At 53.4% G+C, this 23,212-nt stretch overlaps 12 protein-coding genes across 12 annotated transcripts; 5 read left to right on the top strand and 7 right to left on the bottom strand.

The window, feature by feature from the left end:
• Window positions 1-221: 221 nt before the first annotated feature.
• On the top strand, window positions 222-755 carry CKM354_000414900 (uncharacterized protein; the record flags this gene model as incomplete). The annotated part of the gene is made up of 1 exon (XM_044799377.1): window positions 222-755. One exon carries the CDS (start codon window positions 222-224, stop codon window positions 753-755), a length of 534 nt encoding a protein of 177 aa, XP_044655312.1.
• Window positions 756-3,553: 2,798 nt separating this feature from the next.
• On the bottom strand, window positions 3,554-4,728 carry CKM354_000414800 (uncharacterized protein; the record flags this gene model as incomplete). Its single annotated transcript, XM_044799376.1, has 4 exons — window positions 3,554-4,145; window positions 4,207-4,253; window positions 4,307-4,341; window positions 4,392-4,728. The coding sequence occupies 4 exons, from the start codon at window positions 4,726-4,728 to the stop codon at window positions 3,554-3,556; spliced, it is 1,011 nt and encodes a 336-aa protein (XP_044655311.1).
• Window positions 4,729-5,663: 935 nt separating this feature from the next.
• On the bottom strand, window positions 5,664-7,110 carry CKM354_000414700 (uncharacterized protein; the record flags this gene model as incomplete). Its single annotated transcript, XM_044799375.1, has 2 exons — window positions 5,664-6,847; window positions 6,993-7,110. 2 exons carry the CDS (start codon window positions 7,108-7,110, stop codon window positions 5,664-5,666), a joined length of 1,302 nt encoding a protein of 433 aa, XP_044655310.1.
• Window positions 7,111-7,961: 851 nt separating this feature from the next.
• On the bottom strand, window positions 7,962-9,602 carry CKM354_000414600 (uncharacterized protein; the record flags this gene model as incomplete). Its single annotated transcript, XM_044799374.1, has 3 exons — window positions 7,962-8,062; window positions 8,116-8,941; window positions 8,994-9,602. 3 exons carry the CDS (start codon window positions 9,600-9,602, stop codon window positions 7,962-7,964), a joined length of 1,536 nt encoding a protein of 511 aa, XP_044655309.1.
• An 894-nt stretch (window positions 9,603-10,496) lies between these two features.
• Window positions 10,497-12,287, top strand: CKM354_000414500 (dolichyl-P-Glc:Man(9)GlcNAc(2)-PP-dolichol alpha-1,3-glucosyltransferase; the record flags this gene model as incomplete). The annotated part of the gene is made up of 1 exon (XM_044799373.1): window positions 10,497-12,287. The coding sequence occupies one exon, from the start codon at window positions 10,497-10,499 to the stop codon at window positions 12,285-12,287; it is 1,791 nt and encodes a 596-aa protein (XP_044655308.1).
• A 174-nt stretch (window positions 12,288-12,461) lies between these two features.
• CKM354_000414400 (copper metallochaperone COX17) lies at window positions 12,462-12,832 on the bottom strand (the record flags this gene model as incomplete). Its single annotated transcript, XM_044799372.1, has 3 exons — window positions 12,462-12,605; window positions 12,659-12,738; window positions 12,799-12,832. The coding sequence occupies 3 exons, from the start codon at window positions 12,830-12,832 to the stop codon at window positions 12,462-12,464; spliced, it is 258 nt and encodes an 85-aa protein (XP_044655307.1).
• Window positions 12,833-13,147: 315 nt separating this feature from the next.
• Window positions 13,148-14,410, top strand: CKM354_000414300 (GTPase-activating protein RNA1; the record flags this gene model as incomplete). Its single annotated transcript, XM_044799371.1, has 1 exon — window positions 13,148-14,410. The coding sequence occupies one exon, from the start codon at window positions 13,148-13,150 to the stop codon at window positions 14,408-14,410; it is 1,263 nt and encodes a 420-aa protein (XP_044655306.1).
• A 240-nt stretch (window positions 14,411-14,650) lies between these two features.
• Window positions 14,651-15,721, bottom strand: CKM354_000414200 (ditrans,polycis-polyprenyl diphosphate synthase; the record flags this gene model as incomplete). Its single annotated transcript, XM_044799370.1, has 2 exons — window positions 14,651-15,174; window positions 15,229-15,721. The coding sequence occupies 2 exons, from the start codon at window positions 15,719-15,721 to the stop codon at window positions 14,651-14,653; spliced, it is 1,017 nt and encodes a 338-aa protein (XP_044655305.1).
• Window positions 15,722-16,272: 551 nt separating this feature from the next.
• CKM354_000414100 (dynamin-related GTPase DNM1) lies at window positions 16,273-18,761 on the bottom strand (the record flags this gene model as incomplete). The annotated part of the gene is made up of 3 exons (XM_044799369.1): window positions 16,273-16,584; window positions 16,642-18,594; window positions 18,663-18,761. 3 exons carry the CDS (start codon window positions 18,759-18,761, stop codon window positions 16,273-16,275), a joined length of 2,364 nt encoding a protein of 787 aa, XP_044655304.1.
• Window positions 18,762-20,107: 1,346 nt separating this feature from the next.
• On the top strand, window positions 20,108-20,850 carry CKM354_000414000 (uncharacterized protein; the record flags this gene model as incomplete). Its single annotated transcript, XM_044799368.1, has 2 exons — window positions 20,108-20,220; window positions 20,274-20,850. 2 exons carry the CDS (start codon window positions 20,108-20,110, stop codon window positions 20,848-20,850), a joined length of 690 nt encoding a protein of 229 aa, XP_044655303.1.
• A 520-nt stretch (window positions 20,851-21,370) lies between these two features.
• On the bottom strand, window positions 21,371-21,794 carry CKM354_000413900 (uncharacterized protein; the record flags this gene model as incomplete). The annotated part of the gene is made up of 3 exons (XM_044799367.1): window positions 21,371-21,543; window positions 21,600-21,615; window positions 21,669-21,794. The coding sequence occupies 3 exons, from the start codon at window positions 21,792-21,794 to the stop codon at window positions 21,371-21,373; spliced, it is 315 nt and encodes a 104-aa protein (XP_044655302.1).
• Window positions 21,795-22,048: 254 nt separating this feature from the next.
• On the top strand, window positions 22,049-22,528 carry CKM354_000413800 (cytochrome c oxidase subunit VIb; the record flags this gene model as incomplete). The annotated part of the gene is made up of 3 exons (XM_044799366.1): window positions 22,049-22,097; window positions 22,258-22,370; window positions 22,430-22,528. The coding sequence occupies 3 exons, from the start codon at window positions 22,049-22,051 to the stop codon at window positions 22,526-22,528; spliced, it is 261 nt and encodes an 86-aa protein (XP_044655301.1).
• Between the last annotated feature and the right edge of the window lie 684 nt (window positions 22,529-23,212).

Raw genomic sequence — 23,212 nt, 5'->3', positions numbered from 1 at the left:
ATGAGAGCGCTGGATATCGGTGACGTGACCTATCATTATAAAAACCAAAGAACTGGACGGCTTCTCATAGCAAAAACATCAGGCTTCACTGACTTCCTGTGCAAACGGAATCATATCCCAGATTTAACCGGTGAATTGCATCCTCCAGCGACTTTGACCGACTGCCACTAACTACCCTTTAGCCAAGCACATCTCTATAGCACCACCATATTTTCGACAGGATGCATTTCACACACAGTGCCACCGCTATAGCGCTACTGTTCATCAGCTTCAGCAGCTTCGCGTGCACTGCACCTTTCGAGAGCCCAGAGCCCATTCCTGGTCTGAAGCTCCGTGATGAAGGCGACGAGTATCTGGCAAATTTCCCTGACGGCACCATCTTTGTTACGGAAACGTTGGAGGTTGTGGCTCCCGACACAGTCTACGACCAGGCACTGGTGGACCAAGTCACCCAGCAGATGAAAGATGGCTTCACCGAAGGCTATGCCGGCGGTTTTGATAGCTCCTTGGCCGAAGCCAGGAATGACCGCGGCACTCTCTTCCTCCAGTTCGATCTTTTTGACGGGGTTGCACTGAGTGAGGTTCCCCTCGATGCGTGGATCTCTGTCATCGAGGAGTTTCGCACGATTGTGCCCGAAGAAGGATTCCCTCAATTCCTGCGCTCAAAAGTCGCATACGACACTGGTGAAGCCTTCAAAGATTTCAACACCTTTGCGCTGTCATTTGTCATTGAGGCAGCCGCGACAGTTGCGTGATGGGGTGCATGCAGAGGATGATATTACTGTTTGAGGTGGCTGAACACGGATAATGCCCAAGTATTGGTAGTCCGCAGATAGTCAATTGCGGTGCAGACTCGATAATGCAACACGGGTATTGATCATCAGAGCGAGGCGTCCTCAAGTCAAGCGCAATATGGCTTCTGCGACTAGAAATCCGAGGCACTAAGATCCACTGCCGTGCCAAACACCGCGTACTGAGATGATTCTAGCGTTGAAAGCCATGCCAGATCTTCAGCCGGTCGTAGAGCTTGTCCCTCGAAAGGCAACGAGGGCGGCTGGTAACCCGAGTCCGTCTCCCGTGAATCCCGCCCCTGAGCCTCAGTGCCTTCCTGGTAAGTGGTTGGTGCGATCTCTGCGCACTCCTCGGTCAATCTGAGTATCCTCCTCAGCTGCTCGATTTTCGCGGTGATCCTCGAAAGCTCTTCCAGCGAGGCATCGAGTTCGTTCAAGGTACGCTGCCGGGTTTGATCTTTCGTTCTCCACACAGCGGTCACGCACTCACGACCACGGCGTATACATTCAGTACAGCGCGTGGAAGGTGAGCTCGCTTCGCTGAAAACGTATCTGGGTACGATGCACGTCTTGGCATGCTTGTGGCAGTACTCGCACGGCATTGGTGCTACGGTGCCGTTCCGGAGTGTCTCAGCTTCTAGTCGACGTCGTTTGCGGGCAGATTCGGATGACATCGCCACGAAGGACTGGCAGATCAAATGGACGAGTTGTCAGCATCGTGGAGAGATCGACTGCTGACGGATTGACGTTTTAACCCATCGGCGGGTAGTCCATGCGGCACAGAAGGCGGATACCTAGTCCCAATTGAGGCGCACGCAGGCATGCGGCGCTCTGTCCGCGCCGACAACGTGCATGAACAATGAGCTGTATAGAGTTGCGATCGCTGCGATGCTGTGCCAGGCAGGATCGATGTCTGGGGCCAAGATCTTGGCACCGGGAGCCAGGCGCAAGAACTGCGAGATGCAATTCAACATATCGCAATCGAAAACGACAAAAATGCAGGCAGCCCCCACAGATGCGGCCCAGCCTCAAGATTCGTCCTCAATTGATGAGCAACCACTGACTTTGGCCGCATCTGCGGTTCTTGATCGTTTGCCACGAGATGCTCATGCGGTACTCCAGGCAGCTGGCAACTTCGCGGTCTCGAGAGGTACGACTTGACCGCATCTCACCTAATTACGCCTTGGATCTGTTGGAGAAATGTTGTTGATCGTGTTGGTATCCAGTGACTGTACGGCTGAGTCCGCTTCCAAACACGCCTGCTCTAAGCGCTCCACGCTTCTCCTGCTCCGCTGACCATCGGTTTGAGCGAGTGGTCAGATTTCTTCGCAACAAATTGAAGCTTCAACCCCACGAGAGTGTTTTCTGCTACGTTAATTCAGTCTTCGCACCTGGGCTTGATGAGTCGGTCGGCAATCTTTGGCAGGTCGGTTCTTGCTCGCATATCGCATTTATTCCACACGAAGGGGATTGTGACTTGTGGTCGTTTGCTAATACGTTACCAATTGTAGTGCTTCAAAACGGGCAACGAGCTGGTTGTAAATTATAGCACTACTCAGGCTTTCGGGTAAGACGCTGGTTTGTGCGATCCTCGTACTGGAGGGCCTACAAATAGACTCCCAAACCCCTCCCGCGTCCTCATCCGACCCCGGCGCAAACACAGAATTCATATAACAGAACAAACTCTCATGAGGCGACAATTTCAACTTCTTTCGAAGGAAAATTCATAATTCGTTCGAAGCGGTGCGCAGTCGAGCAGGTGAGAAGTGATTGCTCGCCGCGGATAGCAGGCGTGTTGAGGAGGGGTGGAGGCGGATTGTGACTATGTAGAAGCAAATATAAGTGGGTATTTTTTTGTGGGAATCCAAGGAGTTGGAAGTATAAGAGGGAGAATGGCAGATGTTTTTTGAGAGAGAGCAGGAGAGGAATGTACCGCTTGAGTGGGCGAAGGTGGGGACTGGTTGGAGTGCTGTGCGGATGTTGTGGGGTAGATGAGGAAGGATGGGCGAGGTTGATGAAATGAGTATTTGTTGGTCTTGTTGCCGTTGCTCGACGTTGTCTGGAGATGGTGCTTCAATTTGAGGTTTCGTCTGCATTTCGGAGTCTCCAAGTAATTCCAAGTGTGCAACACAACCGCAACATCTCTGCTACATGTCGTCAGGCTCTCAATTTCTCTCCTTCAATCTCAGCAGAATAGCAAACGAGATTGTTGCATGCGAGAAGGAAGAAAGAACAGCACGAGACCAGGGTTCGAAGCTTGGCACGCGCTGAACATCACGACTTCACCTCACGTCGTTCAGCTTTGCACTTGCACTTACACTTACATGCAGCACATGTCTCGCACAGCAAGGAAAAAGGCGTACAGGAGAGTGGCGTGTGTGAAAATTAAGCATTGTCAACTTTGCTGTTATTGAGTACCCTCGGTGGATGGTTCTATGCAACACGAGCTCCTGCGCCTTCCACGACGATAAAGGGCGCAGCCTCATTCAGCCATCTTGGTCGCTAGCGCCTTCGATGGTTCCCAGCGGACAACAGAAGAAGCTGATGTCACTGTATCACTCATGTCGTTGCCACGGTCAACTCAGCCGATCTGTAAGGCCCTCGCATCAACGATTCAAGTAACCTGCTCGTCTTCCTTCCCACGGCCTGGGCAATGTGGTGAAGCAAGAAGTCCTGGTCTCTAATGGTGGGTTCGGATCGTTGTCACCGCCCACCAATGTTGACTTTGGATTCTGGGCATGAGGCGGTAATGCTGGTCTGCTTTATTCCAGCTTACGTTTACCTGCCCCCTCTGAAGCCATGGCGTGCTCCTCGACGCTCGGAGCCGGACCGTCTTTCTGGGCGACAACTGGCTTGCCCGGCTCAAATTTCTGTGGTCTATCCTCCACGGTAGCTAACGAGTCCGCTCGACTCAGAGGCATAGCAACAGTCGCCTGCTTCTTTGACCGGCCATATTTGGCAGTCGGGATTCCAGTATTGCGAGCAAGCTCTTGACCGTTGCGTTGGTTCTTGCCAAAGATAGTAGCATTCTCCTTGCGCTTAGCTTGTTTCTGCTGCTTGCGTGCCTTGACTTTCTCTCGCAAGTCTTTTCCAGCTAATCCAAGCGCGTTATTCTGGATGGCGAGGGGCATCTGAGGTGAAGGCGGCTGAGCTTGTGGCCACTCGAAGTGGACACCAAATTGGCGTTCGCAGAAGCCCCTCGTATGCTGCTGACGCTCGTCTGTAGCAAGTGCAGTGTAATCTTTTGGCGGCCCAAGTGGCTGTCCAAGGCGCATTTCGGCCTGTGCGACAAGAGCCTCCATCAGGGGTACCGTCAGGCCGCTGTTACAGTCGCACGAATTCTTGCGCCAAAAACTGAGGTATCGTCAGTATTTTGGCTTTGGCGAAATATGATGAAAAGGCAGTCAGCACTTACACACAATTGGTGCAATGGGTGCCTGGCAATTGGCTTGCAATGTCACACTGTTACTTCCTGTCAGTCATTCGCCATAACGCAGATCAGCGGAGAAGCTTACATGGCCCAGGCGGGCGTTGGCACAGGGCATGCAGGCTGTGTTGTGTCAGTGCTTGCGGTCATGCTTATCAACACTTGCGACTTACTGTGTGCATCCAGGTTGTATACTTCGGGATCGTAGACGCTTTGAAGAGTCTCAAGACGCTGGTTCATCAGCCTTTCGGCCAACTGCTCGTGGTCCGGGCGGATTTGCTCATCGACCAGGATGCCGATGGCCTTGCAGAGCTTCGCTTTACTTGGTGGCGCAAGCATTTCTGCCACTAAAAAGCGACAAATTTGGGTGAGGGCGGCGACGTTCGTGTCGGTTACGCACTGCCAGAAGAGCCCCATGCGGCCGGGGACATTCGTGAACGCCATAATGGCGTGCTGAAGGTGCACAGCGTGAGGACCATCCGGCGGGATGGTGGAGAAACTCCTGCTCATGTTGCAGGTGTTGGGTGGTGATTGGAGGTGGTTATCACTCGCAGACTCGGTAGGTGGTGTTGTCGAGGTTGCGTCTGGCGCAGCTCAAGTGTTGATGGGAAGCGCTGATGCACGTCAACGAGTAACGCGAGTGAGCATGAAACAACTGAACGCTCACTTTGCGGGCTTATCAGAATGCTACCCTCACGACCTCACTCAGCCAAGAGCTCACCAAGATCACGTTGGAAAGGAGTGTCATTCTGGTCGCCGTGATTTAAAGGAGATTCGAAGTAGAGCGAGGCTGACTACAGTCCGAAATTGACGATCCGAATTGACACGCCTCAAGCTCTACGGCGCGAAGTCTGCTTCGGTAAGGTAGTCGGTGTCGTGTAGTAGGCTACGATGGGCGATAGTAGTCAACTTTCGAAGTAGTCGCCGTCAGAACACTAGATTTGTCTCCGAGGCAAGCGCTTCGCATTTTAATACTTGTGCGAACCGGTACGAATCGTACCAATCCACTGCTTGCATTACCTGTATCAGACCGATTACAAAACCCTTGAGATCATTAATAGGCACACTCCTTGACTACTGTCATTTCGCCTGCTTAGCATTGATAATCCTTCTGCATGTTCCAGTTTAAAATCTGTGAGTTTTGCGAAACGAGATGATCACGAGATTACCTTAGTCTAAGACGATCGATGGGGCAAATTTTGAAGACCGAGTTCAATACACTCATTATCAAGCTGTAAATTCCAGCTATCTCGCCGCATATGCAGCCGCTCCAAATCATCCGTGGCCAACACCTTTTGACCGTCCCTTCCTCTCCTAAAACTCCAAACATGACAAACAAGCAGTGGTATCTTCCTCCATGAGATTCTCTATCGATGCACCATATCCCATAACTTCGTCAAAATGTCGTAAACACCATTCTTCATGCATGTCACGCAAGCAGACGCTCAAACCTGAATTGCGCTTCGCGCCAGAGATCTCTTCAAGCCCAGACTAGACCTGCCAGCCTCTCGAGCGCAAGACCTTAATTGCTCATCGCCGGCGAATGTAGAAGCTTCAAGGCGCCCAGCCTCTTTCCCGACGCTGTAGCCGGCACTGAAGCTCAATGCGCTCAAGAAGACCACGACTCCAGCTGAAACCACCCAGGTGAGGAGTGTGGGCGTCACATGCAAGTCCTCGCGCGACTCTGACCGCTTGGCCTTTTTGAGGGATCTTCGCTCCCTACTTGAGCTTCGTCCAGGAAGTGTTTTTCGCTTGCCCTCTTTGTGATCAGACGTTGTCTCGGTCGACTGCGTTGAGGAACGCCGGATCGTAGGCTTGAATGTAGGCTCCTCCCTTTGTGGCGATGGTGTGTTCTGTAGTGCGGACTCAGGCACTAGTCGAAAGGTAGTCGGGTCAATTCTGTTACTTCGTGGAGCCGTGTTCATAGTGGATGGCTGTTTAGAATCGATTTTGTTAATCCCTCGCGCGGCAGCCGCAACTGATAGCAGACTCTGCAAGCTCGCTTTAAGTGCCTCATCATGCTCGACTGTAGCATTGAACGAGGGCGACAGAGGGTTCTGGGTGATGTGACTTGGTCGTCGTGCATCAGTGCCTGTGGGGTACGAGTGCCGAGTCGATGGGCGCCGGAAAGGGCCAGGCCTTGTTGCCGGAAAGTATGAACCTGGAGCTTGCTGTGCTGGAGTTCGTCTTTGCGCGCCAGGCGGGTGAGAAAATGCGTTCGGCAGGGGTGTGAAGCAGTTCTCGGTGTTGATCGGGTAGTTGATAGCTGTTCGATTCTCATCGTCGTCATCATCAGATGACTGCACAAGTCCATCTTCGGGTGCTGTGTTTTGCGTTGATGTATCTCCTGCTGTTCTTTGTCCATGCAATGTAATGGGTCCTTCGTTGGATGAAGTCATGATTCTGTCCGATTCGCTTTCGCTCTCTTCGTACTCTTCCTGACTGCTCGTGCCGCCTACGCTTTGCGTCCTCATGAGGTTGAGATGGGTAGGTGCACCGGGCCGTTGTGCTCGCCGTCGTCTTGATCTCTGCTCGCCTTGCACGCGTAGCCCTGTTGTGACGATATCGTCGCCGATCGACGATAGTGACGACGAAGATGGTTGTGAGGCTATCTCAACCCACGAATCGACTGTTCCGTACAAGTCAGCCCACTGATAGCTTGGAAGGTAGAAGCACGCCATCGTGGATAATGTTGTCTATACTATGCAGTGACATTCTCAGGCTCAAGTGAAGTGCATCTGAGTGTCGGCACATCAGCCTGCTCGAAGACTCACCTTCTGCGCGTGTGCGCCTGTCAAACGATTGGGAACGTGATGCCATGGCTGACGTGTGACCTGAAGGCCGCTGAAAGTGATCGCTCGTGTGCGCTGGTCGCTGATTCATGTTGTTCATTTTGTCTCCTGGACAGTATTCTCGTCTCGATCCCGCCGCGATCCAGTCTCGATCGAAGTGTGTATTGGTGAAAGATGCAAGTTGGGGATCCGGAATGTCGCTCTGTGCGATAGCGCTCGCGAACGTGCTCACTGCTATGCCGAGTGCACAGCTATGGCCCACCTGGTCCGAAGACAGGCAGCGGTCGCAAGAATGAGTGAACAACTCGCAGCGCCAGTACTTCGGCCAGGCTCAAGAAGCCGACAGCGTCGCTGCGAGTTGGGCGAAGATGCAGGCAAGGGCTGTCTTGAGGTGTCGGCGGTGTGAGCGAGGGATCAGCGCGACCCCATGTGACGTTTGGCGGGGCTGGCTGGCCAGGTCGTGTGAGGCAATCACGTCTGGCACAGTCTGGGACCTGGTGCAACAAAGCAGGATGTGGAAACAAAGCAGTCTGATTCCTGCCCCGAATCGACTCGCCATCTATCAAAGTGGCGGGCATAGCAATGCAAGAGACTGCCCGATATAGGCGTATCGCGGGCGGGGCCTCGATTGATCTCAGGGTTGCTTTAGGCCAGGGCCCAGGAAGTATCCTTGCATAGTGTGATAGTGGTGTCAGGCGCAAGAGCACCTCCGACCGGCATGAGGAGAGATGTGGTGGAGAGGGTGCATGTGGATGGGTGCAGTGGACGCGCAATTGTCAAGAAATCGTACCATTCCCATAGCGCCAGACATCGTGCTATTCACACAACGACTATTCGTACATATAATCTTCATTAGAACTTTTGACCACGCCGCAGACCAGTGACACAACGCCTCCCATTGCAATCGTGAGATTAACAAAATGTGCAGATGACGCTTCGAGGCATAGGCACTTAGTCGAAAGCGACCTTCTTGCCTTGGAAATCGCCAAAGCCACCACGGTTGGTAGAAGAGAAGCCGCCGCGTCCTCCACGAGCACCACCACGGCCTCCGCCTAAAGGGAATGTTAGCAATTGATCATCGTGTGTCAAATATTTCAAGACTGACCTCTGCCACCACCACGACCGCCCCTGTCGAATCCGCCTCGGCCGCCGCGACCACCGCCACGACCTCCGCCGAAGCCTCCACGACCGCCCCCACGGCCGCCGCCAAATCCGCCATCCTCACGCGGAGGACGTGGTTGAGCGTAGTCCAGGCGCACAGGACGTCCGCCAACATCGACACCCTGAAGAGCGTCGAATGCAGCCTTCGCCTCGTCCACTGAACCCATCTCGATGTAGCCGAAGCCCTTTGGAGCACCGGTGTCACGGTCGGTGGGCAAGCGGACGCTGTTCACGTTTCCGTGCTCGCCAAAATATTCGCGAACAACATCTTCCGTGACCTCGAAGCTCAAGTTGCCACAGAAGAGGGTGGCAGTAGGCTCGCCAGGTGTGTCGCCATACTTCTGCTGGCGGTCGTTGCTGCGCTGCTGTGGACCGGCGTTCTTCTCGCGTGGAGTGCTGAAGTCGACACGGATGTTGCGTCCGTCCAACTCCGCCTCATTCTTCGCCTCGAGGGCCTTCGCGGCATCCTCGGCGTTGACGAACTCAACGTATCCGAATCCCTTGCTTCTGCCAGAGTCGCGGTCCGTGATGATGCGGACGCCAGCGAGCTCTCCAAACTCCTCGAACTCACGCGTGAGCCACTCTTCATCGACACTCCAGCTAAGATTGCCGACGAAGAGGTTGGCAACAGCGCCGGTGGTGTCCGTCTTGGCCTTCTTGGAGGTCTCTTCTGGCTCGCTATCGGCCTTGCGCTTCTTGCTCTCGGTCTTAGCCGCTGGCTTCTCCTCTTCCTCTTCGTCACTGTCGCTGTCGCTCGAGTCGTCGGAGCTCTGTTGAAAATGTCAGTCGGTCCTGATGCGAATAGCAATGGGTTAGTCTTACCTCGTCGGCGGCAGCCTTTGGAGCTTCTTCATCAGCCTCTGAATCATCGTCGCTGGAGTCGTCAGATGAGTCGTCCTTTTCTGCTTTCGAGGCCTTGCCGTTGACCTTTGCAGCCTCGGCCTTCTTGGCAGGCGGTGCGGCATCGCTGTCACTGTCGCTGCTGTCGTCAGAGTCATCGCTGGAGTCCTCCTTCGCGCCGGCCTTGGCAGCGCCGTTGGTCTTTGGCGCTGGAGCGGCCTCGCTGTCGGAGTCGGAGTCAGAGTCGTCGCTGTCCGAGCTGTCGTCGTTGGCCGCGGCTTGCTTTGCCTTGCCGTTGGCTTGAGGCTTCTTGACCTCGGTCTCCTCTTCGTCGCTGCTGTCGGAGCTTGCGCTGGTCTCATCCTCGCTCTCACTCTCGCTGGATGGCTCTGGTGTTGGCTCCTTCTTCGACTTCTTCGATTTCTTCTCGACAGCCTTGGCCGTCTTCTTTGCAGTCTCCTTCGCGCTAGCCTTGTCAGACTTGCTCACGCGGCCAGCCTGAACCTTCTCAATAGGCTTAGAGCTGGACTTGCTGCTCTTGGCTGGAGCCGCAGCGGCGACAGCCTTGCTTCCCTTCTTGTCCTTCGCCATTGCTGAAGGTCTGTGATGATAACTCTGCCCGGATATAGTCAGTACTCGGATGTCTCAATCGAAGTATCAGTGAACTGCTCGACACAAGGTCGGAGCAGTGGCAGAAGCCTCTCGTCTCAGAAACCCAGCAGGAAGAACGCAAGCGTTCACTCTCAGTAGCAACAATCGCAAATGCCCACGCACGAAGCAAGTCGTGTAAAGCCCTCAGAAAAGCCCTCGAGACTGTTACGCAAGCGCAATGTCCTTTTGATGCCCTCAGATAGAGTCTCACTCGAAGTGAGATTTGCAAAGCCCTCGAACGAAAATTTCGTCTTCAGCCCACTGGTCGCGTGTCAAGGCGAGTGTTCCCACAACAGCCAAGACGGATGTGCGACACTGTTACCCAGCCCACTGGTGCCTGTAGCGAGTAGCTGACAGGTCTCTGATGCCGCGCCCACAATTGCACACAAGGTGCGAAATGCTCGATCACGGTGCTAGAGGTAGCGTGTGAAAGAGGATGAAAAGCCCACGCACCGAATATGCGTTGCGCTGTTGCGCGATGTGAAGTGTTGATGATGCTGACAGAGAATGCCGACGATAGAAAAGGTGCGGCGTCAGGTGTCGAGGAGTTGTCGAGTGTGAGAAGAAGAAGTAACGGTGTAGATGGCTGGAGAGCTTTTTATGCTTTCAACTTTTTCTCTGCGCTAGCGTGGGCAAGCCTTGACCACAGGGTCCTCAGCCGACCGCTCCGGAGCCGAAGCCGACGCTAGCCCAGCCAAGCTAGCGTCGAGACGATGAAATAGATTGAACGACACGTCTCGTTTTTGGCCAAGACTACGTCTTGCAGGAACTAACTCTTGCTCGCCTGAATTGCAAACTGCAGCATGATCCGATAGCTGACAGTCGAAGTACAAGATGGCCCCGAACACTCCCTCCCATCGACCGAGAAAGAAGAGAAAAGGAGACTTGATCTCAAGCAGCAGCTCCAATGGCACAGTGTACCAAGATTCGACAACAAAGCACGACCAGCCTGCATTTCCTCTGGTGGCATTCTTCTGGCCGATAAAAGGAGCTCTATCGCAATGGGTGGCCTTGCCATGCATACTCATGGTAGTCGGACTCTTCCGCTGGTGCACTGCCATCTGGCCATATTCAGGGTTCCAAAAGCCTCCCATGCATGGAGACTTTGAAGCTCAACGACATTGGCTAGAGATTACCACCAACCTGCCCACAACACACTGGTACTTTCACGATCTTCAGTGGTGGGGGCTGGACTATCCTCCGTTGACCGCGTATCACTCGTGGCTTCTTGGAAAGATTGGCGCATTCATCAATCCGTCGTGGTTCGCTTTGCACCAGTCTCGTGGGCTAGACGACCCTGACTTGAAAGTTTTTATGCGCGCTACCGTTTACCTTTCTGAGCATCTAGTATATATTCCGGCAGTCGTAGTCTGCGCACGACATCTTGCGCGTCTACACAACATCAACTCTTGGGAGGCAGCGATTGCGTTGACTGCAATTCTCACGCAGCCTGCCACTATACTCATCGACCATGGGCACTTCCAATATAACACAGTCATGTTGGGTCTGTTCGTGGCAGCAGTGTCCAACATACTTGCTGGTAGAGCACTCTGGGCCTGCCTATTCTTTGTGGGTGCGCTGGGATTCAAACAGATGGCACTCTTCTGGGCACCAGCAATCGCAGCGTATCTCGCCGGTACTTGTGTCTTTCCACGAGTCGACATAGCTCGCTTGTTCGGAATCGCGATAACTACAATTGGCTCATTCGCCCTGGTTTTCCTGCCACTCCTGTTAGGCACGGCTTGGGATGCGTACCGTGGTATTCTGCTGCCATCTGACGCGACGTTACCACCCCTTCTGGACTCGCTACCTTTCCAATTGGACGAGCAGGCCGCTTATTGGCCTTATGTAGTACAGCTCGCCCAAGCTGTGCATCGGATTTTTCCATTTTCGAGGGGCTTATTCGAAGACAAGGTGGCCAACGTCTGGTGCACGATTCACGCCTCAGGTGTGCACAAACTCCATCAGTACGATCAAGGACTACTGAGTAAAGCTGCTCTGGCCCTCACATTGGTATCGATCCTACCGCCATGCCTGATCATCTTCCTCCGACCAAAGAAAGAACTAGTCCCATTGGCGCTGGCGACGACAGCCTGGGGATTCTTCTTGTGCTCGTATCAAGTTCACGAGAAGAACGTTCTGCTGCCTCTCTTGCCCATGACATTACTCCTGGCAGCACAGAATGGGATGAAGCCGGCCATTCGAGCATGGGTAGGATATGCCAACCTCGCCGCCAACTGGACGTTGTTCCCTCTTCTTTCCAAAGACGAGCTGAGACTGCCGTACCTAGTCCTGACATCTTTGTGGGCTTATCTCATGGGCCTTCCACCTTTCAGCATCAGCGCCTACACGAAACCCGCGAGTGAGGGCGGAGTCAACGTGCTCACCAAGCTCATCCACCTGGGCACCTACCTGGCGATGATAGCGTGGCACGCTGCGGAGCTTTTCGCGCCACCACCGAAGGACAAACCAGATCTCTGGATAGTAGCAAACGTATGCCTAGGAGCTGCAGCGTTCGGTCTATGTTACCTGTGGTGTCTTTGGAACCTCGCAGTGCAGAGTGGCGCATTAGGCTTCGCTGGCATCCACCAGCCATCAACGACCACAGAGAAGAAGACGCAATAGGTGGATAGAGACCGTTTGTTCTGGTCGTGTGAGCTGAGAGCGATGCTCTATCGTGTTGTAAATATGTACAATAGTGTACAGTAGTGTACAGGCCATATCTGTGCCTCCAATTGCCGTCATGCTCTTTCCCATGTGAACGCCCAATCTATGCTTCCAAGCTTTTCCTCATTTTGCCTATGCGATGTTGAATCCGTAACTGCTCATACAACTTCGGTACTTCGAGACCAGATCCTGGCAAGCTTCCTGTGGGTCTTTGGCGTTGGAGAAGAGCATGCATTCGTCGCGGGCGGCCTTTTCGTCTTTGCATACGCAGCAGGGCTAGTCGCATGTCAATCATTCGAATGAGGCGCAAGTCTGCGCAGCATGTGTACCTTGACTTTCGCAGCACTCTCGCCCTTCGGCTTGAGATCCGCAGCAGCATTATTGGGTTGAAGCGCGGTGCTATTCGAGTCTGGTTCGCATTAGTATGTGCTCATATTGCCTCATGGATGCGCGGAGATCGATCGCATACTCGAAGCCATGGTGTTGATCGCGGCGGTCGACATGGTGATGGGTCGTTGTGTTCGGTGATCGTGATGTCTGGAAATTGTTCAGACGATCCAGAACTTCGCGAATGCCGGCGAGCACGTCACTCCGAAAGATGCGATAAGGTTTGTCAGCATGCATCGGCCCCTGCATCGCTCTGCAGAGCCGCACTAATTCACCAATTTCTCAAACGAGTCAAGTGAGGTTGTCTGGTCGACAAGGATCTTTTTGTCCCCCCACTTCCAGACTGTCATCCCACTATTGCTTCGTTTTCGAGCGGACTGCACAACATTTCTTGGGAAAGACACCACCTCCTGGCACAACATCAAGTCGACATGGCAAACGTCTGGAGCATTCGAGGCCAAGCCCTCAAGCTGAACACTGCCGAAGATATCGAGAGACATATCGGCCCACTGCGAGACAACGCCGACATCGAAGAAGTGCACCTCGAAGGAAACACAATCGGCGTCGAAGCCTCAGAGGCTCTAGCCAAAGTTCTCGAAACGAAGCAAAACCTCAAAACCGCCAATCTCGCCGACATCTTCACCGGCCGTTTACTTTCCGAAATCCCTCAAGCACTCGACGCCCTCCTCACAGCACTCCTCAAGTGCCCCAAACTCCACACAATCAACCTCAACGACAACGCCTTCGGCCTCAACACCGTCGAGCCTCTCCGCCCTTTCCTCAGCAAACACACCCCCTTGCAACACCTCTACCTGAACAACAACGGTCTCGGTCCCGCAGCAGGAACCCTCGTCGCCGAAGCCCTCGCGCAACTAGCAGAAAACAAAGCCGCAGCACGAAAAGAAGGCAAAAATGTCCCCGACCTCGAAACTGTCGTTTGTGGGAGAAACCGTCTCGAAACAGGCTCCATGCCTGCCTGGGTAAAAGCCTACACAGCAAACAACAAAGTGAAGACAGTCAAGATGGTGCAGAACGGTATTCGTCAAGAAGGTATTGCGCAGCTCCTCCAACACGGTCTGAGCCAGTGCGTTACATTGGATACTCTCGATCTCCAAGACAACACTTTCACCGCCCTCGCCGCAAAGACTCTTTCCACCGTCGTACCAACCTGGACTGAGATCCGCGAACTCGCCGTAGGGGACTGTCTCCTCTCGGCTCGAGGAGGACGAATGCTAGGAGAAGCACTCGCCAAAGCAGGGAACAAGAAGCTAGAAATTCTCCGACTACAATACAATGAAATCGACGCCAAAGGTCTGAAAGCGATTTCCGATGCCGCTACGACAGGTTCGGCGTTGCCTCGTTTGAGGAGAGTCGAATTGAATGGAAACAAATTCGCAGAAGAAGATGCTTCGATTGAGGCTTTGAGGAGTGTGTTGGAGAAGCGGAAAGAGGATTCTGCGGAAGAGTATCCGGGTGTGGATGAGGACGATGAGGATGCTTGGGGCGTGGATGAGTTGGATGAGTTGGAGGACGAGGATTCCGACGAAGAGGATGAGGATCATGACGATATCGAAGCGGAAGAGGAGAAGGTGGTCAAGGAGGCGGATGCTGCGGAGGCTCAGCCTGTGGCGCAGAAGAAGGATGCGGACGTGGACGATCTTGCGAATGCTCTGGGTAAGACCGAGATCAAGTGAGAAAGATCTTGTTCATCGCTATGGCCCAAGCCGAAGGCGATGGCATGAAGACGCTGTAAAGCGACACAATTGGAGGAAAAATCATCACGTATTGCATGAATGGCATGACTGGAATAGCACGGAAAAAATGGACGAGAAATAGGAGCCAGGAATGAAGGAAGGCACCTTGTTTAGCACAATACCCCCAATAAATCGAGAAACGTCCCCTTTACACTATTCTGATTCTTCACTTCTGTCATCTTATCGCCCAAACCTAAATTCAGCCTTGGCATATCGATACAGTGCTCGAAGGAAGATCTGGTACCCCACGCCGGCAACATTGTCTTGAGCGTAAAAGATTTCCGTAAGACGTATTTGCCACGGAGGGTATCCTTCCAAGACGACTCGTTCACCGAACACAATCAGAAGATCCGGTTCGCCCATGACACTTTCTGTGATTTCGGCATCGATTAAATCTTGACTGATGTCTGCGGGCGAGAGCTTGCCGTTTTGTGACATTTCGGCGAGGGTTTTGGTGAGGTCTACTATTGTTTGTCGACCATCCGTGGAGTCCAAGAGGAGGACGTTGATGTGAGGCGCTGCCGTGTCGGAATGGTTGTGGCTCGTGCCGTTGGGAAGGTCTGCGAATTGAGGTGGGCTGTACGAGGGCAGGTTCGGAGAACGAAGGGAGATGGAAGGTTTTTGAGGAGAGGTGGCGCCGTAGTAGGATGTCAGCGTTCGGTTGATGCGGCGGTGGAGGTGCGGGAGCGAGGACTTGAGGATGCCTGGGATACTATTAGCTGAGCCTTCGACATGGCCGATGGACGAGAATGTCTCACCTGTTTGCTCGTATATGGAGAGCATAGGAATTCCTGCGCTTGCACTCCATGCCACAAGCTCGCAGGCATCGTTCAAAAGTGTCTCCAAAGCATCTTTCTTCCCACCCTCAGGCGGCAGATCCAGGATCACACTCAAGTGCTTTGGCACTCTATCCAGCGGCTTGACATCCCTCCTGATCAGCTCGGGCGTGCGGTGGTGGTAGTAAAGCACGGCGCAGATGCGATCATACAACGCGTGGTAGATTTGTCGAGTCCGGACGTAAATGCTGAAGATGGCGTGCACGACGTTGAAGAGGAAGAGGTGCACGAGTTGACGCATGGCCGGACGCACGCGTTGTCGGTGGTGGAATCGCGGGCCATCGTTGTGTGAAGTCTTCGGCGGTGACGAGGGCGACTCGCGTGGCAGGTACGGCTCGATCAATCTTTCTCGCTCCGTCGGCGACAATGCTGCACCTGTCGTGTGCAGCGCGTGGGTCTGGCGTAACCCAGGCATTTTTATTCGTCTTCTTTGCTGTTCTCTCTATTCTTCCAACGCTTTCAAGGGTCAGTTGTACAATTTAATGCGATCTGGTATGAACAAATTATGGGCTGTATCGCAAGAGACAAAAGGGAAGAAGGAGAGGCATTCGTAAGTGCTGATGGTGTTGGAGCAGCTCTCCAAGAAAATGGCGTCGTTTACAACTCAGCCACCCGCCAGCAGCCACAACACGTTTCGTCAGCCTGCAGATCTTCCACGGACCTGCGCCAAGGGACCCATGCTCTCAGCCTCTCACATGCAGACGGCTTGGAGCTGTGTTTTGCGCGTCATATCATGTCTCCTACGGTGCGAAATCGCTCTTCAGCATGATATTCGTGCTACAGTATTGAGTAGTGTACAGCCCTTTCCCAAGATCTATACACATGGCCCGACCCTGCCGGCCTGGCCCATTAGCTCTCGTGACTGGCGCAGGTAGAGCTGATTTCTCGACACGCTGGCTGCAGCTGATGCCCAGATCAAAATGGTACAAATTTCGCCGTGAAAACCAGACGACATCCAAACTTCGTTTACAACACCTCGCCGATGATTTTGCTCGCTTCCTTGTACGTAGCAAGCAGCTTCTCGCACTTCTCCCGCTCCTCGCGAACCCCGTCATCTTCGTAGAGAAGCTCCTCGAATAGCGATTCGCGGTAGAGCTCCGATACAAGACGGTTCTGGACCCCATCTTTGGAAAAGTTCACGAGCAAATGCATGACAGCTTTTGGCACTTGATCGGCAATGGTCTCGCGCACGATGTTGAAGTAATTGCTGATCAGCCTTCGGATGAGCTCCGTCTCGAGTGATTCGCGTTCTGTTAACGCTGGTCCCGTGGGGTCATCCTGTGATGAGGAATCAGTATCTGAATCAAGTGCAAGCTCGACCATTGTGCTGCTTACCAAAGCATTCTCTTCGTGGTCTGGTTCCTCTGCAACAGGCTCCGGTGGAGGGATAGCTCTGGTGTCGCCTCTTCGGAAGCTCGCGCTGATGCTCGGCTCAGCGTTCTGGCTCACATGCCTGTTACCAGGCAGGCTGGCGGCATGAGGTCCAGGCAGAGCGCCTTGGCTAGGCCCATTCTCCTTTCCGAAGAAATAGTTCAAGAACGAATCTTTCCCAGCGCCGTTTGCCGCACTGGTTGTGTGTCCATGTCGGTGTCCGTCTCTCCCGACCGCTGGGCTCATGCTTCGCGTCTCTTTTGTCTTCGCGCCCGCGCGTAGAGGGAGAACACGGCTCGGCTCCTCTTCCTCCTCTTCTGCTGCTTCCGCCCCATTGACGCCGTTCTGTGCGAGCTCTTTCCGCCTTCGCTCGTCCCGCTTCCTCTTCTCTTCTGCCGCAGCCGCTTTCTTCTCCTTCTCATGCTTGTCTTGCATCACGCCACTCATTGCTGCTGCCGCACCAAGGAAGTTCGGATGATTGGTGTTGATATAAGCCCGTTGTATGGCGATCAAACTCTCCACGTACGAAGACGTAGGACCAAGACGTTCGCGCAGCAAATCCGAGACCACTTCAATGAGTTTCGCCTGCATCCGAGGGTACCGTGCGAGTTCGTTTGAATAGCAGGTGTGGCAAATCTTGATCAGCTCTTCGTACACGAGCTCCACACATCTTTGGCTTGGAATTTCGAGAAGCTTGATTTGTGGTTTTACCAGGAGATCGAACGCGAGTTCGGGAACGAATAACGAAGGACGAGGACCGGTAGAGTTACGGATTGCGGTTCGGATATCGAGAGCAGTAAGATTCATGGTGGGGTCGATGGAGTCGAGGCTGTTACCAAAGACAGAATTGAAGATGTAGTATATGCGGGCTCCACCGCACAGCTCTTTCGTGCTGATTTCTGAGGATGTACCGTCGATCGACGAGGTAAATGAAGTCGCGAAGCGGGTCATGAGCTGAAGAATTAGTGAGCCCCGGTGCTCCTTGCCAGTAAAGGTATCGGTGCCGTATGAAGACAGCTCTTGTTGCGTCTGACCCATCAGAGTGTTCAGTCGGGCCTTGATATCTGGAAGTCGCTCGCGAATATGGCCCATGAGAGTGGTGTTCAGCGTCTTCGCCAGATACTGCGTACCGCATCTTGATGCAATGTTGCGGTATGCTGGGTGCATACGGAAGAACTCCCGCTCAGCCTGGAGCGCGTCCGACATGGACTTGTTGCCCTGGATATCTTGTTGCGACCGGTTGACAACTCCGATGAAACCGAGCTTGAGTGGATATACTCTTCCGGAAAGGATGTCCAACGCATTTGTGCCATGATCCATCAAATCCAGCTTTGTGAGGATACCAATCGTTCTTTTGCCTGTCGGATCAACTTGTCGCGCAAGCTTGAGCGATTCTGAGTTGACCAAGTCGACATTCGCAGGCGACACTGCCAAGATGATGCTGTTCGGTTTCGCGATGTATTCCGAGATCAGTGTCCGGGTCTGCTTCTCAATGTCTGTAGGTTGATCGCCAATGGGCACTTTTGTAAGACCTGGCAAGTCTACGAGCGTCAGGCTCAACACATGTGGCGAGTAGACCTTGAGGTTGATGGGTTGCCGATTGATGCCTTTGTTGCTGCCCGCTATTCTGTTCGTCTCTGCCTCAATCTCCCTCTTGATGTCCTGGAAGTCGTAAAACTTGCGGCCAGGCATATGATTGAACTCGCCCCACTCCTCCTGCCCGGCCACTGACTCCGGAGTGTGCGGGATGTGTACAGCATGGTCGTCGGGCTTGTCGCTTCGCTCGGAGGGAAGGTTGATGAGTTGGAGGATGAGCGGTCGTCGTGTTACGATGCCGCTGCCGCGAGGCAGAAAGTCTCTACCAACGATGTTCTCCAAGACCGATGATTTACCAGATGATTGCGATCCTACCACAACCTATGCGCGTGTCAGTTCAGACGTAGCGATGCGGTGCAAGCCCCAGCGGCGGCAGTAAACAGACGTACAATTTGCGGCAAGTCGAGCGAATCGTTGCCGATGGTGTTGAAGACCAAGTCCTGCAGCTTGTTGACCACGCCCAGCAGATCCTCACCGAGTGCTGCCATGTTGGGCGGTGTTGGACTGCAAAAGGTGCGGTGCCCTGAATGTTTGTTTGGTGGGCGCGATGGCGATGGACGTTTCCCAGAAGCGGAGCCCGTCAAAAGCTTGCGCAAGGACTCCTGCTCCTGCAAGCCTGGTCCTTGTGCGAGTCTGTCTCTCCCGTCGCCCTCCCGATTCACTTGTGACACACGTGCGCGTACTCACGAGATCGCGGACGGAGCAGTGTACGATGGTAGTGATTGCCGGTGGGCGCGAGGCGTGTACAAGCTACGCGCTGCCAACTCTGGAGCGTCGTGACCACCGAGTGCTGCGCTAAAGCTTATGGCCCTCTCTGTGCAGCTACGTCAGGCGTCCGTGTTGAGTGTCTTACGCCGACATGATCGAGCGAGTACACTCTTCAGCACGTGGAGTCCAGTCCTGCCAGTCGATTGCGACTATGCAATAATGGTAATCACAGAAGATATCCAATATGCCCCTCAGTAAACAGCACTGTTGCCAGAAAGACTCGTCGACGGTGTCTCCCCGGGCTCGCTCCTGCACAGCACTCTGGTGCACGCTACGAAGCATCGCTGAATTAAGTGACCAGCTCTCAACAAAGCGTGCATGGTGGACCAGCTGCTACATTCACCATCTATGTGCCACTTCAACGTGGATCAACATGACGTATGGAAGACTGGCACTGCGCAGACGAGCATATAAGCTATGCTTTCGGATGCTTGTTATGAATATATTCATCGATTTGAGCCCAGTTCTTTGAAGTCTCTGAGATTGAAATCACCACTCAAGACCAGCTTGAATATGGCCACGAACCCATTCTCTCCCCACGGATCCAAAGGACCTCTTGTAAGTGCTTGTCTGTAAGCTATGCCCAGGGCTTTGCATCTCATCCATTTTGTCAGAGATCCAACGCAGCGCTGCTGGCAATTCTCGGAGTCAGCGGTGGCCTGATGTTCTGGCTGCGCTCCTCTAGAGCAGAGCGAGCGGATTATGTCAGTCAAGCAGGTCTACAACACGCCACCGACACAAGACGAAATGGAGGGCTATAAGGCAATCGTACTCTGGTTCGAGAGTTTGATCACAAGCGAGCCATAATATTTAAAGTCTTCGAATCATGGGGATGGTGACAAAACAAATCTTTCCTCATGTCTATTGAATAGCTCATCAACAAAGTTGTACCAATGTTGTCAGAAGCACGTCAAGCTGCAATGTGAGCCAAGGTGCGAGCAGCGGGGAGAGCTCCTGCTTCAAGCAGGTATGAGAGCACACGAGCACTTGCCTGCTTCTCTCACACCATACACCGCAACAGTACTTTCTGTGTTCGGCGTTATTGACCCCAAGTGACAGGACCACAATGCGAGTGACACCATGCCTCATGAGCCTTGGGCTCAGTCTCGCAGCACTGTATCCTCAAAACGAGCAACAAATAACCTTACTTGATGGACCCGAATTCGACCTGATCAAGAAGTGTGCAAGATGACAACACTACAAAGACTGGGCAAACGACTGACTATGAACAGACTGAAGATCGCAGAAATCATACCAACAGTCCTCGACGAATTCAAGCCCTTCCTCACACTAAATGTGTCCTGGCCAAAAGACGCAGCAGAAGTCGGCAACACCATCAAAGTCAAGAAAATGAAAAAGACACCAAACATTCATCTCCTCGGCCACTTACCCAACTTGCGACGCCTCTCAGACACAAACGAAGTGCCTCAGCTAACTCTCATCCTTACTGACCCGGACGCTCGCAGCAGAGACAACCCCGACTGGAGCCAAATGTGCCACTGGATCATCACCAATGTCACCCTCACAGATACGAGTGGGGAGATTTTCGAGGATGGACTGGAGCATGCTGAGGAAATTATTGAGTATCAGCCACCTGGACCACCGCCGAAGACTGGAAAGCATAGATATGTGTTTGCTGCGCTGGCGCCGAAGAATGGGACTTCGGCGAAGTTGCATTTGAGTTCGCCGAAGCAGCGACAGCATTGGGGTTACGGCACTGTGAGGGCAGGAGTCCGAGAGTGGGCTGAGGAGAATGGTCTTGGGGTGGTGGGTGCGAACTTTGTGTATGCTCAGGATAAGAAGCAGTAGGCAGAGCGCCGGCGTGCGGTATGTGATATCCGGAAGGCATGCATGTGAACGCGTGCGAAGTGCTTGAGTCGCCAAGGGCAGATATGGTCACCAGCTGTAAGAATAGTGTATTGAGTCGAGGATGAGTAAAACATTTTACCTTCAGCATCAAGTATCTTTATGCTGTGGAGGGCGCAATGTCGCAAGTATGACTGGTCTCGCTGGTCCGTTAGCGAGTTGTGTGGTACATGACCTCAGTGACACAGTTACACCTCCGCACAATGTGCACAAACATACTAGCGCATGACTTCGACTTGTTCGCCATATCCTCGTTCAGACTCGGCGACATGACCAGAAGAGATGCAATTGACCTGGGAAATCGCGTGCCATAACCAGCTTTACATGGGAAAATCGTGAATAGCCCTTGAAGTATTGTCTTCCACAGCTCGAATATCTTGCCCTTGATCGTGGTACTCAATTTGCGTGCCTAGCCTCTTTGTACAATGCTCCGACCCTTTCCTGATGCTCAAATACACAATCTCTAGTGGTCTGCCTGCTTGCCAGTTCTCGTCAAACGGAGGGTCTTATCGGTCATGAGCTTGCGACCCAAGCTGTATCCTGCAGCAATGATGGCAGCGGCGAGGACAACGCCGAGAGGGATCAACTCCGGTGGGATCTTCTTGAGCGTGCGGAGACGCTGCGAGATGGTGTGTGCTGTATCGGGGGTTAGAGGTTATTGCTCGAGGATTGTCATGTTCAGGCTGCCATACCGGCTTGCTCCTCCTTCTGTCTGGCTGTTAGCACAAGCGTACTGCTCTTTTCTGCGAGGTCTCTCATACCGGTCCTGCCATTCTCTTGGGAGTAGTCCTGAAGCCGCGGGCCAACTGCTGCTGATTCACGCGGAGCATCGGGGTGGCGCGGGCCTGGCGCAGCATGTTCGCTGCGAGGAATCGGGTAGACTGCATGGTGCTGGCTAGTCGAGGGTGGTGGAGTGGAGAGAGGTCGCGGTGGACTTGAATCGAAGTAGTCAATGGGCAAGCTGCTGTTCACAGTTCTGGCATGGGAACGGACGGGAAAGCGCAGCTTGTGATTGGTCGCGCTTACCGGCCAGCTCCTCGCTGTACTTCCTCACTCGATGATGTCCTAGACACAGACACACAATTGCAGCGACGAAGCCCCCCTTCTACCACACACCACACCACTCGAAACTACCGCCAAAATGTCTGACGACGAGGAGCGCGTGACCATGCCATTCAAGTTCGTGACTGGTACGTTTCAATGGCTCCAGCGACCGCGACAGAGCTCTGCGCTAACATGATCACAGCCGGTACGTCGAGCCTTCCTCGCCACCACGAACCTATCCCGCGCTTCTGAGCCCTCCGCCGACACGGCCGCATACGATACTGGAGCCCTTACTGACATGACCAGGCTTCGATGCCCGCTTTCCGAACCAGAACCAGACCAAGCACTGCTGGCAAAACTACGTCGACTACCACAAGTGCATTCTCGCAAAGGGCGAGGACTTCAAGCCTTGCCGCCAGGTACGCACAATGAAAAGCTATGGAGATGCTGCGAATATGGGGGGCTTACACACAGACAGTTCTACTTGGCCTACCGATCGCTTTGCCCAGCATCTTGGACTGAGAGGTGGGATGATCAGCGAGAGAACGGAACATTCCCGACGAGATTGGACCAATAGATGCGAGAATGAGGCGATTGCGGATATAAAGGCACTGCTCACAGAGGGGTTGATACATGGCGTTTCGTGCCCGAGCGCAGGCAAGATTCGTGTACATATATCAAGCCGCTATGGAACGGAGAAGAATATCTTGTATGAACGTCCGACTGTGCCAAACCATCGGACGTGCGGCAGTATTCCATCTTTTGTGTGTGCAGTATCAAGTCGTGCTCGTCACTGGGGCACCGAAGTACCTCGGGGCGCGCATCTTCTTGGTCGCTGAACCGGTATATTAGGCGGAGATGCTGCATGGGCTTGGTGTTGCAGAGCGTGCAGGTGACTTTTGCGAATAACTGTAGTTGAAGCGCACCTGCCCGTTGCGGTTCGACTTCATCCGACAGCACTTCACTTCATGCTTCGAGATTCAAACTTTGCATACAATACGCCACATCGGACCTTCAAGTGGGCGCCGTATGCGGCGACAAGAAGAACAACACCTACGCGGCAAGAATCGTGTCGTGGATTACAAGCGCATAGATGACTCGAAATGCCACTTAATGGACTGCAGCATGACACCATCCAATATCTGCACACGGCAACACATTGTATGCTTCAGGACAGTCACCAGTGCTCAGTACTCCTCTCAAATATTACTGATATGATTGCAGACTTCGTTTCGCTGATTCTGAGCACGAAAAATGACAC

The sequence above is a fragment of the Cercospora kikuchii genome (assembly GCF_019650295.1).
Source record: "Cercospora kikuchii DNA, contig_00002, whole genome shotgun sequence".
NCBI lineage: Eukaryota > Fungi > Ascomycota > Dothideomycetes > Mycosphaerellales > Mycosphaerellaceae > Cercospora > Cercospora kikuchii.
This window is presented reverse-complemented; position numbering and strand designations above follow the sequence as displayed.